General features: G+C 47.3%; 1 protein-coding gene across 1 annotated transcript; it reads left to right on the forward strand.

Moving 5' to 3' along the window:
• Positions 1-1390: 1390 nt before the first annotated feature.
• SDF2L1 (stromal cell derived factor 2 like 1) lies at positions 1391-4979 on the forward strand. Its single transcript, XM_079322484.1, has 3 exons — positions 1391-1742; positions 2437-2633; positions 3837-4979. Exons 1-3 carry the CDS (start codon positions 1406-1408, stop codon positions 4113-4115), a joined length of 813 nt encoding a protein of 270 aa, XP_079178610.1. The 5' UTR covers positions 1391-1405; the 3' UTR covers positions 4116-4979.
• The last annotated feature ends 9580 nt before the right edge of the window (positions 4980-14559 follow it).

Below are 14559 nucleotides of genomic sequence, written 5' to 3' on the forward strand. Positions count from 1 at the left end.
AACCATTCGATTGAGTGGTGTCATATGGGCAGGTAAAAACCTTGCAGCTTCAGGAAGAGAGAGTCAGCTGAGCATCTTATGATGTTTGCACTACCCAGCAACACTAACCTGCTTTCTAAATCATCCTATTATATCAAGTGCAGTGTTTCAGTTCCTTGGTATTGCAAGGACAAAATAACATTATTAAAAAGATTTAAATCCCAAGGTGGGAGCCCTTCTACCTGTTTCCTTGCCACTAGGATCAAAATATTTTGCTCTTTTGAATTACTTTGAATTCTTCACAGTTTTCCGTGGGACTCACACAAGGCTGTGATGTGGTACATGGGTCAATCCACTGAGCAGTTTCAGAGGCAAAAGAACCATGTGGGAGTTCAAGTGTCCTCTGACAATGGCTGCCTCTTACTGAGATTTTTCTTTTTGGCGAGGGGGGGTATTTCTTCAGTTTGCAAAACTATGCCATAAAGGACAGTATGTATATTAATTTCTGCAGGATTTTTTCTACAGAATAGAGTTTAATAATCTCTTTGTTTTAAGAACTTTGCAAGAGACTGAAGCGCAGGTGAATTTTGGGATCCAAAAGCAAAGATGTTATATTATTGGTAAAGCTCAATGATACAGCATCCATTGTTAGTTTTTCTTTGTGTAGTGTTTATGCCCCATAATTAGAAACTCTAATATAATCCAGAAATTACTGGAGCTGTGATGTATTATCATCCAAGTCACTTCACAAACATGAATTCCCTTTGTTTTTCAACTGTGTTATTTTTTTCTCTGTAAATCCCCCAAATGTGTAGATATTTACTTAATTCTAAGAGCCAGAACTGCAGAGAGGAGCAGACCTAAAAGTGCCGCCTGCCAGCTCTGAGCTAGAAGTGGCCCGAATGTAACAGCAGGGGCTGATTGACCTGACAGCGCCAACTGCGGCTCCCCGAGGGATCTAAACACTGCCCGTACGTGGTGCGACCTCAGAGCCCTCTGTCTCTGACACTGCTCTCGCTGAGGGGACATTTCCTGGCTCTGATGATAAATGAACACTCGTACACGCAGCACGTTTTCTGCCAAGGCCTTTTAACAACCTCTCAGCCTGACCTGGCTGTAATTTTTCATACAGCAAGACCATGTTAGACGAGAGGACAGCAGTGACAGACCTGGCATCTCCTCCTACGTTTTCAGCAAAAGCAAACTGCAGAGTCGCGTCAGCGCTGCCCCGAGGGTGCCCAGCGGCCGGAGGTGACACCGCTGCGGGCCGAGGGGCGAAGGCGCCCCGAGCGCGGCGGCCGCGCAGCCCCGACCCGGCCCCGTGAGGGAGCAGCGCCCGCAGTTCTCCTTCGCGTCCTCCCCTGAGGGCCGCCACGCCGCGGGCTCTGATTGGTCACTTCTCTCCTTGCCGGTTCGCCGCAGCCCAATGAGAGCGCGTGGCGGGGCGGGGTGCGGGTGGGGATTGGCTGAACGCGGCGGTGGGCGGGGCGGTCGGTGGGCCCGCGCGGGGGAGCGGAAGCGTCTCGCTGAGGGCGGCAGTGGCGGCTGGGCTGAGGGGACTGTGGGGACTGTGGGGCCGGCCGGGTGCGGCGCGATGCGGGGCGGCCGCCGCCTCTTCCCGCTGCTGCTCCTGGCGCTGCTGCCCGGGCTGTGCCACGGTAGGGAGTCGGCGCCGGGCGCCGTGACTTGTGGCTCGGTGCTGAAACTGCTCAACACCCGGCACAGTGTGCGGCTCCACTCGCACGAGGTCAAGTACGGCTCCGGTGAGTAGGGCCCGGCGGGGGCGCGGGAAAATGGCGGGGCACGGGCTGTGAGGGGGCCGAGGAAGCGAGGGGGGGGACAGGCGGTGCCTGGCAGGGAAATGGCGGGGGTGGGCAGGCAGTGAGAATGGTGGGGAAGGTGGAAGAAGTTGGAGCTTCCCGAGATTCATGTCCTTGGCGCGGAGGGAAGCGGCAGGCCAGGGATGGGGTGTAGGAGTGGGCTGGAGACACGGCAGGGACAGAGGGATGCTGAGGTCTGTGGGACAGGAGGATGTGTCACCTGCTCTGTGGGCCCTGGGATGTGTCAGGGGTGCTTTGCCCTCGTCCCTGAGGTAAGCCCTGCTCAGTGTCAGGGGCTTCACGGTACCTTCCTAGTGTCTCTTCTAGCAACAAGGGTGTTGGTCTATTCGGGAACACAAAGACCTTGATAGTATTTTTGATAAAGGTGGGATGGTGTGAATAGTATCTGTGAACTTTGACAGTTTGCATCTGCTAACACATGCTGTGTTTCACTACTTCCATCTGAAGGATTATTTGGTACCTGCATTCTTTTTGCAGTCAGTAAATGTACTATGAGAACTAAGCATCTTGTAAACCTGAAGGCATGTCAACATTAAAGCAAATTTCTGTAGTTTACCTTGTCTTTTTGAACTGGGGAAGCCGGATAAGTCTGTGCCATTTAATTCTATTCAATCAGGAAGTGGGCAGCAGTCAGTGACAGGAGTTGAAGCTTCAGATGATGCCAACAGCTACTGGCGGATCCGCGGGAAGAGTGACAGCAGTTGCCAGCGTGGGACACCAGTGAAATGTGGCCAAGCCATACGACTTACCCACGTTAACACTGGGAAAAATCTGCATACTCATCACTTCCCATCACCACTCTCCAATAACCAAGTGAGTTGGTCTAAATCTTAAGCTTTTGTATAAGTAGTGCATGCTGTTGACAATAGTCTCTCCAGTTACTTGGGTTTTAGGAGGATCAGGCTTGAGTACCAGCTGTGAGAAGCAGTCTGTCTGTTCATGTCCACATTCAAGTAAAGGCTTTTCTGCATCTTGAAATGGTGTGTTTCAGTTATTGACAGATATAATATCTAGTATGTGCCAGTATTGGTATTTCACAGTACTTTTAACAAATCAGCTTGTTTTTTTTTTTTTTTTTTTTTTTTTGAACCGATGCTGCTGGGAAGACTGTTCTGAAATGTCTGGTATTTTCAAGATTGAGTATCTCCCTCAACATTGTGAATGTTGCTCTAGAGCCAGGCAGCTAATCATTTGTTATAATATTAGGCATTCCTATATCCATATTCCTTGGTGATCCAGTCTATTAGTCTCAGTTGTCTTCTTGCTATCCCTGTTTCATTCACTGTTCTTATTTATCTGTCCTCCTTCCACAGGAAAACTGAATCTGCTCTTGCAATCATATTTATTTATAATTTTGTACATATCTAGAAGAGCGTATTTTCTAACTGTAATTCAGCCCCAGTCTTGTCCTTAAACACATACTTCTCCAAGATTGAAAATCTCTCTTAATTAATACAGTTGTTGGAGGGTTTCTGTGGTTAGACATGTCAGTCTTCCATCAGGCTATGTAGATAGGTTGTTAGTTTCAAACTTGGAAGATCTGACTCTTTGTGGAAAAGTTTTTCTTTCACCATGAGTAAAGTGGCTGAAACAATAAGGTCCAGCTCTGTGTAGGGTGCTTAGATAACCTGATTATTAAAAGAAGTGATGGAAAAATAACGTTTCAAAATAATTATTTAAGGGAAAGATTGACTCCAAAAACTTCCCCCAGGTTTCATTTTTCAGTGTAGACACTTCATATTTTGTCATTGAGGTAAGATTGTTCAACAGTCATTGTGGGGTTTTGTTTTGTTTGGGGTTTTTGAAGCACTTTTTGCTTACAGGTTGGAATTTTGTGTTCAGATTGTAGTGGTAGAACTTTACTGCTTCTGGCTTTGGTGACTATTGACAAAATAAAACACCAGCACTTCTTTCCCCGTCATTGTCTTTGAACTCTGCTGAGTCTGTGGTTGATATTTGTGTGCCCTGGAGGTGTTTGTTTACACTTTCACTTCAGGAAGCTTGTGTCTCTGACAGGAAGTAAGTGCCTTTGGGGATGATGGCGAAGGAGATGACCTGGATTTCTGGATTGTGCAGTGCAGTGGGACTTACTGGGAGCGGGAGGATGCCGTGCGCTTCAAGCACGTGGGGACTGAGGTGTTCCTGTCCATCACGGGGGAGCAGTATGGCCACCCCATCAGAGGCCAGCGGGAGGTGCACGGCATGCCTGCTGCCAACCACCACAACTATTGGAAGGCCATGGAGGGAGTCTTCATCAAACCCAGTCTGGACCCTGCTAAACATGATGAGCTCTGAATTGACACGGGATCCAAAATGCTTCGTTTGACTCCGCTGTTTGGAGATGTTAATCCTTGGTCTCTTCTAAGTCCTGCCTTGCCTGAGTGACTGACTTTCTGTATTACTAAAGGGCATTAGTTCATTCTAGGAATGCAGCACTTCTGTGGGGAATGGCTTCTGCCACGTTCAGCCACTGACATTTATTTGGTGAAATCCTTTCTGAACTTCCAAGCTTTATTGGTGAAACTAGTTCATACATCTGTTAGGTTTTGTTGTCATTTGTTTGCTTGTTACTTTTTCTTGATTTCAAAGGAAATGAAAAAATGAAAGTAATACTTTTCTCTAGTCTCAAGAACAATAAAATGTTGTATTTTGTAATCTTCCCAACTATAATTAAGTATTTGGAAACTGATTTCTACGTCCTAGTGAAAGAATGTTAGTGATAAGGAGATGGATTAAGTCTAGAAATGGAAAAATGGTTCTGAAATATGTTGTTTTTTTAATTACTTGCAGTCAGCTAGTCAGTCTTTGAGTTAAAAAGAAAGTATCCATTTGAAAATTGCATCTAATGTCTTATGAGAGTTTCATTCTGTATTGTATTGGAAGACTTGAAAATATTGTGTATATTGAAGTAAGAAGACAAAATTTTAATATTTTCATTTCATCCAAGAAATTGAGATGTTCTAGTAGTGGTGGTACAGCTGATTGTCCGTTGGTAAGGCTGCTCTGCTCTATGAACAGGTGCAGAAAACTGCTGCTTGCTTAATTAATTTTGCAAAGTTTCTTATGGTGCAAAGGAACAGTTGAATTTGGCTTACTTCTGTGTCACTCTACAAGATCAGTGTGACAATCCAGGTGAATAAATAGTGAGGCATACACCTATGTGGAGTTTTTTTATGTGTGAATCCAGAAGATCAGAAAACATCTGAGACAATGTTTTGCTCATGGATTTTGGAGGTTCCCAGAGTGGGATGCACTGGAGTGCTAACAAGGAATCGTCACTGAACGAGTGAAGAATTTCTGTGTTCCTCTGTGAAAAGAGAAATTCCTTCTTCAATGATTTTTTTACACAGTGCTACTGGACATACTGATTAAAATTAAAAATGCCATGCATATGTGGTTTTGTTTCAAATTGAAAAGCTCACCAAATGAGTGAGAAAAGTCAAAACATTCAGGTGTTCTGTTTCCATGTGTAAATAGTTGACTGATTACGGTGCTCATTAGTCAATCAGTTAAAGAAGCAGGAAATTGATTTGCTGCTCTTTTAGCTCCAGTTGGGAGCTGCAGTGTTGTGTTGAGAGGGTGCAGCAGGCAGTTGAGTGCAGCTTTACAAATTCAGCAGCTGCTCTATGCACCTCATGCAGGAGTGCTGTCCAGGCTGGCTCCAGGTTTTATTTAAGGATTGCCTGCTAGGGAAGATCTGTTCAAAATCTGTGGAACAAGGAACCTCTGTAACAGCACTTCTGTGTATCCCACTGTTTTTCTTCAAAGAAAAAGGTAAGAATGTTTTTCTATTAATTTTAGTCGCATGTGTATATTTAAGGATTGCAGACATTTTGGAGATTAAGTAGACTGGCTTTCACTGTTTTGAATTAGAAGTAATCTTTTATGTGTTTAATATTTCAGGTTCACTGATACTCCTGACTAATTGGTATTGAGGTTATAGCTATAAAATAATAACTACTTGAAAACAAACCAGATCTAGATAAACAAGCCTTTCCTTTATTAAGGAGAGCTTTACTTTTTAAGGTAGTATATATACAAACACGAAAAATGTGATAGCATGTGACAGGAGGAAGAAATAGTCTTTGCAATGAATTCTTTGTCACTAAGAGCTAAAATGATTTGTGCCTACGCCATGTGAGCTTAGTGTTTTTGTACCTGTGGAATACTAAATTGGCTGATAAGGAGTAGAGCCTTGGGCTTATCTCAGTCTGTGTGCCAGGTATTATCCACACCCAATGATTGTCTGTGCCTGGATGTTTCTGTCCCTAGCAAAGGTGGTTTTCAGTCTTATTTATTACACTTGAGTGGGATCTCACTGGACCTTTCTGTTCTGGATTTTAACCAAATTGGTTTGGTGAGGCTGTGAAAAAACTGACTTTTAGTCCTTATTGCTTACTTTCTAATGTTCTGTTTTGAAAAATATTTATACCTTTTGTTCCTAAAGAACCAAGCTGCCACACACAAATATACTCATGAATGCCTTATTTAAAGACATGTTCGACAATATTTCTGTGAACTGATTCCAACCAAAGTATAGAAGCCACTTAGCCTTAATATTTCACTTGAGCTTGTGTCACAATAGTCAGGGAGGTTTTGTTTGGTTGGGGTTTTTCCTCCCAATTTTTATTCCTGTAAGTGTTGTTCTGAAGGACTCTCAAATAAGGCTGGTTGAAGTACATCTTACTTTGGAAAGGTCTAATATAGTACTTCAAGAACTATTGGTACTCGTAGCATGCTGAATTCCAGCTACACAAGTCATGTTAATGAGGAAGTGCAAAAATTATAGTTGTGAAAATTGGTGGCTTGTGCTCCTGTGCAAGTACTGAGATTTCGGAGTGTGATTCAAGTGTTTGTATTTGTTTTGCTCATAATTTACCTTTTCACTCCTGCCCCCATGGATGAGGCTTAGAGACTTGGAGAATCTGTTTTTGTATTACTGTATGGTGGTGTTTGTTTTCCATATGATTTTGTCATCTACCTAAAGCTGTTGGAGCTCTAGGGTAAAACATGAAATACTGAGAGATGTATGTATAAAAGCTGGGAATGCTGTTTTGTTTCTTTATTTTCCTTTATTTTAATGTGATAAATTTTATATCTTCTGTCAAAATTCTCTGTATGGTTCAAGGTTAAATGAAACCAGTTTATTTTGACTTTTGATGCTAGCAGGAAATAATTCTTTCCCATAACTGACAGGTGCTTTCCTGTTTCTTGCTTTTCTACTACAAGAACTCTGAAAAGATGCACCAATATTGCTTTGTACTCTTCCTTTAAGAAACCAGAAGGGCTTTTGGGGAAAGAATTAGAATTATCTGTATTTATAATTGTTCTCAGCAAGCACAGTTGCTGAAGACTAGTCAGTCTTGAAAGCAATCTGTCAAATAATGCATTTTACACATATGTATATTATCTAGTTCAATGTGAAATGACAGAGTTCCTTAGATATGTTAATTTTGGAGGCATATGTGTGCCTACTGATATTTTTTACTCTCTTTCTGGAAACTCTTTAAAGCTCTGTACAATGCTCAGCATATGAACACTTGCCACACATTTTGACTTTTCAGTCAGGATGAATGAGACCTGGATTTAGTTCTTCCGATGTGCTGCTCATTGATTCTTCATTCTGAATGTTGATGCTAAATATAAACCAGTGTTTGTATTTAAATGGCATAAACATAATTTAATTTATTGTGTTTAGGAATGCTGATTGGGTGTATCTGTTCTTATTAGGTTAAATTAGCTTGTCTTTTTAAAGAGAAGGAAATAGTCAAAACAAGCCTGTAACAATGACTCTTACTCAGCAGTATTTTTAAGCCTGTTAGTTTTGCTGAGTCTTTTACCTGCCTTCCCCAGAACTGAAGCAGTAGCTGGCACTGTAGATGCACTGTATTTCACACCTGGCCTAGACAGAGGCTGAACTGTAGCAGTGTCTTCCAGCAGCAGCATCCCACTGGTGCCTGAATCCCTGCTTGGCATCCCTGCTGCCTCTGTTGAATTCCCTGCTGCAGCTGAGAACTGGCTGAGAGCCTATCAGAGATTTGTAGGGTGTCTGATGCTAATGCACCTCTTTCCTAGTTTTAAGTTCGCATCTGTGCCCTTTTGGTTTTGCAATTTTCTCTTTAAAAATGTCTCCTGCAATCCAGCCCTGGGCCACCAGTCAATTATCTTTGATAATTAATTGCTTCATAACATGGCTGTTTCATCAGCTGCCTTTCAGGAACCCATGTGTTGGGGGCTACAAGAGAGCGCTTGTAATTGTGTCATTTAGCTTTTTAAGGAAGCAAAAAAAAAAAAAAAAAAAAAAAAAGAACTTAAACAGAAATACTTGAAGCTAAGGAAGTGCTTTCCTTTTCACTATGCTTGGTTCTATCCTGTGGGGTAGGAAGTACAGGGGATGGTTTTCTTCTTCAAGGAGGAATAAAACATTCAACCTTACCAACCTGGAGTTACATGGGAAACACAAGGCATTTCAAACATTACCTTAGGGTTTATTATGCATGCAGGTCGCAAACAGTAATAAATTAAGCATTTTAAAACACCTTAGGACTCTAAAGGAATGACTATTTAATACATTTTCCTTCCAGGAATATAATTCTTTGGTAGGGCATGCACTATTTACACCTAATAATTTCTTTTTACTTTCTATGCAAAAGGTGGAAACTCAGCATTAGTTCCTTCTCATCTATTTCCTGAATCAAACTTGCTGTAATTGCAGTAATGTGTGGGAATTGATTGAAACATGGTTAACCAATTCCTCCGAGGACAGTATTGGTTTATTTTGGGTTGTATAAGCAAGGAGGGAATATAGTGAGCACCTTGAAAAGTCGACTTCAGCAGCTGCACTTTTCGATGTTTCTATTTAAATTGCATCAAATTGAACTGATTATAAAAACCTTTTTACTATATTTGGGATTGTGCTAATTCTAAATTAGCATAAAGTTCACAGTGAAATTCTATGATACCTCTGATACTGATTCAAGCTGCTGCTCTGTGAGGGCTTCATCTGTCTCCTGGCCTTTGGGAAGATGGTGTCCTGCTTTATTAGGATAAGAAATGTTAGAAGCTGTTTGACATCTCAAGGGTCCCAAACCCTTACAAAACACATTACCAATTAATCAGAATGTGTACAAGCTGACAAACTCTGGGATTACTTCCTATGTGCTTTTTTTAAATTATAAAAATGTGTGGATGATGGCTTTGGCTGTCTGGAGGTCTGTCGAGCTTTGACTCAGATCTATGGCTCTTTGCTTGATCTTTGTGATGGCTATGTATTTATTATCTACCTCCACTTAATTTTCTGAGAGTACTCATTATTAGTGAAAGTGTGTGCTGTACTGAAAATCGAAGTAGGTGGGGTAAATCTAGGTGCAACTCAAACCACAGTGAACATGAGACGCAGCAGGTGCCCGGTATTATTTTTCTTGTGCTGATGCCCTCACAGCTCCATCTCTGCCCGCTATAGCCGCAGCCTGGAAGGGTCGGGCTGATTTCAGCCGCCTTCTCGCGGCTGCCTGGCTTGGCTGGTGCCCGCAGACAGCCCCTACAGGAGAGTTTCTCTTCTGTGCGCTTAAATGCTGGTGACTTCTTCGTCCTGCCTAGGGAGCAGCCCTGTGGATTAGCTGTATAAAATTTGCGTGGGGTGGATTCGAGCAGGACCGTTCTGAGCAGAATGGGGCGGGCGCGTCTCGTTCCGCGGGCGCTGGAGCCGCGGCCGCTAGTCAGCGCTGCTCCTCCGCCTTCCGCGGCGCTGCTGCCTGCGACCCGTGCGCCTTTGGCAGCCCGGCAGGATTTCTGCAGCGCGGCTTTGATCGCCGCAGATTTATACTCTTCGGGGGGAAACAAATAACATCCGCTTCCCCCGCGTTACACTGCTAAGGCGATCAGCTGCTGCAAGACCGCCCGTGCAGCCGTACCTCCTTAGGTGCGCTCTGCCAAGTCATGTATTGCTCGGTTATTCGAAAGGGAAGTTTAAAACATTAGCATAAGCTCTGAAGCGGTGCTTCAGGCGTTTCTGTTTACTATTTTTCTTTAGGATTGTTGAAGTGCGGCCAAGGATGAAATCTGTTTGCTTACAGTATACATTTAAGACAATTAACTGTATTGTAAAATTAAATACCGGTTTCTCCTAGGTGGGGGAGAAAACGCACAAAATAATCGTTTAAAAGGGAGCGGTCGTTGTCCTGTCATGTACAAAAAAAACCCGCATTGCATTTCGCAAGATCTCGACAGTAAAAGCTAAAACGAAGTGGTCTGTTCCTAACTAGAACAGGCTGCACGTCAGTGCTGGTTACAGGAACATTTCTTATCCCTAACGTAGCTCACCTGGCTGGACCGCTTCCCCTGGAGTAGATGCTGTGCCATCCGCTGAGGATTCCCTTTGGCATGAGAATGAAAGCCGAGCTGCCATCTCTCACTGACGCGGTATCGATTTCCGAGCCGCTGCGAGACTTCTCCCAGCCATCCTGCGGGGATGCAGCTCCTGCTGCCTTCGTGGGTCACCCACGTCGCGCCCCACCAGCCGTCCTCAGTGGGGACAGCAAGCGGCGAGTCTAGCTCCCCTTCCTGCCAGCGCAGTTATTGCCGAGGGCTTTGTTCACATGCCAAAAAAAAAGTAGTTTTTTTTTTTTTTTTTCTGCATGTCTGCCTGGCAGTGCAATTTGGGTTTCTCAGCATCCGCCTCCTGCCGATATTCTTTCATGTCTAACAGAAAGATGCTCTCGCACAGGAGCCTTCCGCGATCCCGGGTATCAGTATTTGCGTGCCAGCCGCTGCTGACAGCAATCCTTGGGTGCTGGCAGGAAACCCTCATTCTCATAGCGAAATTCTTCTCCCGGCTCACTCTGCCTCCATCCCTCTCCTCCCTTCCGGGCATGATCGGTGTCTCTTTATTCAGCCGCGCCCGCCGCAGCGGGGCGTGGAGGTAGCGGGGAGGTCCCACGATGTGCGCCGGCCCCGCCGGAGCCCCCGGCTGCGGGCAGAGCCCGGACCCGGCCGAGCCTGGGCGCGCCGCGTCTCCCATGGAGAGCTGTACGGCGGCTGGGCTCGCAAGGCTCGGCCCCGGGACCGACGCCCAGGGACTGCGTTGGGCAGCGCTTGTGTCCGATGGGCCGGCGGAGACGGCGATTCCTCCGCTGCCTTCACCCGACTTCCTCTGGCCAGGCGGCAAGTTTAAAGCCCAGTAGCTCAAGAGCCCGAAAGGCTGCAAAACCGAATCGTTGTGCTTCTTCGTGCCGAGAAAACACAGCAGCGACCAATCAATACCTGCGCGGGAGAGGGAGCTGACAGGTTCGCGGGGGCTCTGAGTGCTTATCCTGCATAAAGGACGCCCGGAGGCCTTCGTGCTTAGCGGTGTTCTAACCCTGCTTTTATACGGCTTGTGAGAGGGCTTCCGGCCCTGTCCGGCTGCTGACACTGTGGGAGAAACACGCCTTAATGCAGTCTCAGCAGTTCCCATCCTAGTACAAACCCATCTAGCTCGGTAACTGGCTTCGGCGGGCACATGGAAGGTGATGCGGTAAAATAATCGCATAGGCACTTGTTTAATCACCTGTCTACTCTGCTTGTATCCTCCCTGTTTGTTCAAAACGGGAAGGATCATGACGCGTGCCAGCAACATCTTATTTACACTGGGCTAGCGTTGGGCGTGCTTGTGACTCTGTCGCCAAAGGAAAAATATATAGCGCTCTTATAGCATTAAACCTGTGCGGGTAAAATAGACCTCAAGAAGTGCAGAAATCGAGGCTGCTCCTGAAATTGCACCCAAGGGAGCGCCATCTGCTCTCTCTTGCAAATATTATACTTTTGAACGCATTACCTCTGCCTTCGCTGGGTGCGGATATGCAGATGATTACTGTCGAGCTGCAGGCAATTTTCTATAAAGCTGCACAGCAAAACGTTTATGTTGTGCTGGGTTTCCTCAGCAATAGAAACCGACGGTGAGATTGGCTCTCAGTCGAGCTTAGAGACTTCAGTCTCAAGGGCGAAATAGTTTAAAATGTTAAAATATTTGTATCTCTCTATGTGCGCTGTTTTCCCTCATGATATGGGCGGCTGATTATTGTGAGCAATTAACTGAAGTCTTGCTTAAGACTCCCAGCAGCCTCGGAGCTCCACGGTCTCGGCTCTGGGGGAAAAAGTGCTTCGTGAAGCCCCTTAGGAAAACTTCCATTCCCAGGGGTAAAGCCGGGCGCCGGAGGACAGGAGGGATGGAGCTTGGCAAGGGGCGGGGAAGGGGGATCCGACCGGCGGGAACAGATTCGCTCTTTAAGGGGTAAATTCGCATTTGGGAGGGCACAGCTTCCCTCCTCCCTACTCAAAAAAGTGGGGGGACTTGTTTTTTGTTTGTTTTTTGGAAGCGGCAGTTGAAGTGACACCGCCCTCCGGGTGAGTAGGGATGGGTGGCAGAGGAAAGTCTGAGAACCCTCCCAAGACTGGACATTTCACATAGCATTTTTTTCGGCTTCCTCCCCAGCGGCATCCGAAAGCCGAGCCGGGGAGCGAGTGAGCGCCGCAACTGTTGTTCTGCCGGGACGGGGAGTGGTGTCCCGAATGTGGGGAACACCAGAACCAAGTGAATATGCGTGTCGGGGACGGGGAATGAGGGTTTCCGAGCCCGGCGGCGCCCAGCAGGGCAGGGGCGGGGGCTGCGTGGGGCAGCGCGCAGGCGTGGAGCGGACGTACAGTGGGAGCTGGCCAGGGGAGGGTGGTTCAGCATCCTCGGCACCAACCTGCTGCTGGCGCGGCTCCTGCTCTGCCCACAGCACGCTCCTGCCTGGGACCCCGCGGCGGAGCTCCGGCTGCGTGCCAGGCACTGGCCCCACCGGGGAGGAGATGCTGCGCGGGGCGGCGCTGGGAAGGCTGGTGCTGAGTGGGATGCTACGTTAAAAGAGGCTTTGAAGGGAAAATAATAATAATGATAAATGTTGGCTGTCGCTTTTCTTTCCGACCTGCTCTCTGTGCTCTTCTGCATAGGAAAGTTGCCCAGTTTGGATCGTTCTTGTCAGAAAACCACTTTGACTCCATATCATATTTTCTTATACCTGGTTCCTTAGGATATTGAAGGAAAAATGATTGTCGTTTGGTCTGAGACACTATGGTTTATACTGAAAGAATTCCTCAACACTTAACCTATAATAAAATTCTGTCCTCATAAAGTGTTAGCTAAAGTCCAGACATCTTTTGGAATAAATAGGTAGAGTTATGCTTAAGGTGCTGAACTGGGACTGATGAGCAGCACTCAGTTTATAGCTGCAGACCTGAGTGATCCCAAAAACGTGTCGGTGCTTCTTTGTCCCATCTGGAGGATAAAATACGTTTTCTTAGCCTTATCTGTGAGCAGTGCTCTGGGTTCCGGAGCAGGTATCCTAGAAGCCAGCAGGAATACTGGGTGACATGCCCAGGACTGCCCAGGTGAATCCCTGCCCTTCCCAATACCCTTCTCCCGCAGCCCCGCAGAGCGGCGGAAGATCACCCGCTGCCTCTCTGCTGTGGGCCTGCTCGGAGCGGGTTAAAATGGCGACGGCCACCCCGTCTCTCGAAGGCAGGGACTTCTGCCTGTCCCCGTCCAGCTGTCCAGGGTCTGCGGAGTCACTGGCCACGGATGCTACCGCCGGGCCGAAGGAGGCTGGGTGTTCTACCTGGAGCCAGCGCCTCCTTGGCCCGGGGTACTGTGGCTCCTGTTCCAAACTGCGGGGTGACAGGGGTTCCCCACGCCTCGCAGCCCTTCTGTGTCCCGTGCTTTCGCCGCCAGGACTCACCGGCTGCAGGTGGGAGACTCACTCACTTCCTAGAAGGAAACGCGGCGAAACACAGTGCGGGGGCTCATCCCCAAATCCCCCAGAGGGCCCGGGAGGGGCTTTCCCGACGGCACGGTCGGAGCTGCAGCGCAGTCCCTCCAGGCTGGTCTGCGGGTTTTTATGTGCATCAGTGGGTTTAAATTGAATAGAGAAGAGTCAGGGAAGAGTGTTCCTGGACTTCGGGCAGAGGTGTTTTGGTCAGAGATAAAAGGAAATGTGCGACTGAATAGCCTCAGCAATACTTATTCCTGCTGTGTCTCTCTTCCACACCCCTTAACTTACGTTTATTTTTTTATCGTGTGCCCCCAAGTTAAGAAAAAATTTCAAGACATCTATGTCGAGAAGCGGTTTTAGCCAGGGTCCCCTTTGCTCCCGCTCTAAGCCTGTCCTCCCCGTCTCCTGGGACTGGCGAATGTGACTTTTCGCGTCATCCTTTCACAGGAGGGAAGGCAGTGACTTCAAGCACACCTTCCCCGCGGAAGGGGGGCCGCCCTCTGCCTCCCCTTGTCACGATGGGAGAAGAACCTCAGGCTTGGAGCCTTCCTTTTGGTCAGAGCCTGCGAACAAAGCGGCGGGACCGACGGTCAGCGCGATCCTCCCATTAGCCAGAGGCTCTCGGAATCCCCAAACGCTCCTTTTGCGGGGCTGGTTTCACCCGACAGCGGCCGGCGGACTCAGCCGGCTGCGGTGCACTGGCCTTTGCCGAGCACCGAAAATTAGTCTCTGGCACAGAAACCTTTTCTTCCTGCCGGCGGCAGCGCGCCTGGGGCTGCCCGTGCCGCACGGGTGCTCGTCGGGGCAGCGGTAGGGAGCAGAGCCCGGGCGAGCTCCCTCCGGCTCGGGGAGCCGCTTCTCTGCTGGCGGGGGATGGCAGGCTCGGGCTTTACCCCACCCGCTTTAGTGCCAAGACACACTCAGCTAGTCCAGGCTTTTAAGAAGACCCC

Source organism: Erithacus rubecula, assembly GCF_903797595.1.
Source record: "Erithacus rubecula genome assembly, chromosome: 19".
Taxonomy (NCBI): Eukaryota; Metazoa; Chordata; class Aves; order Passeriformes; family Muscicapidae; genus Erithacus; species Erithacus rubecula.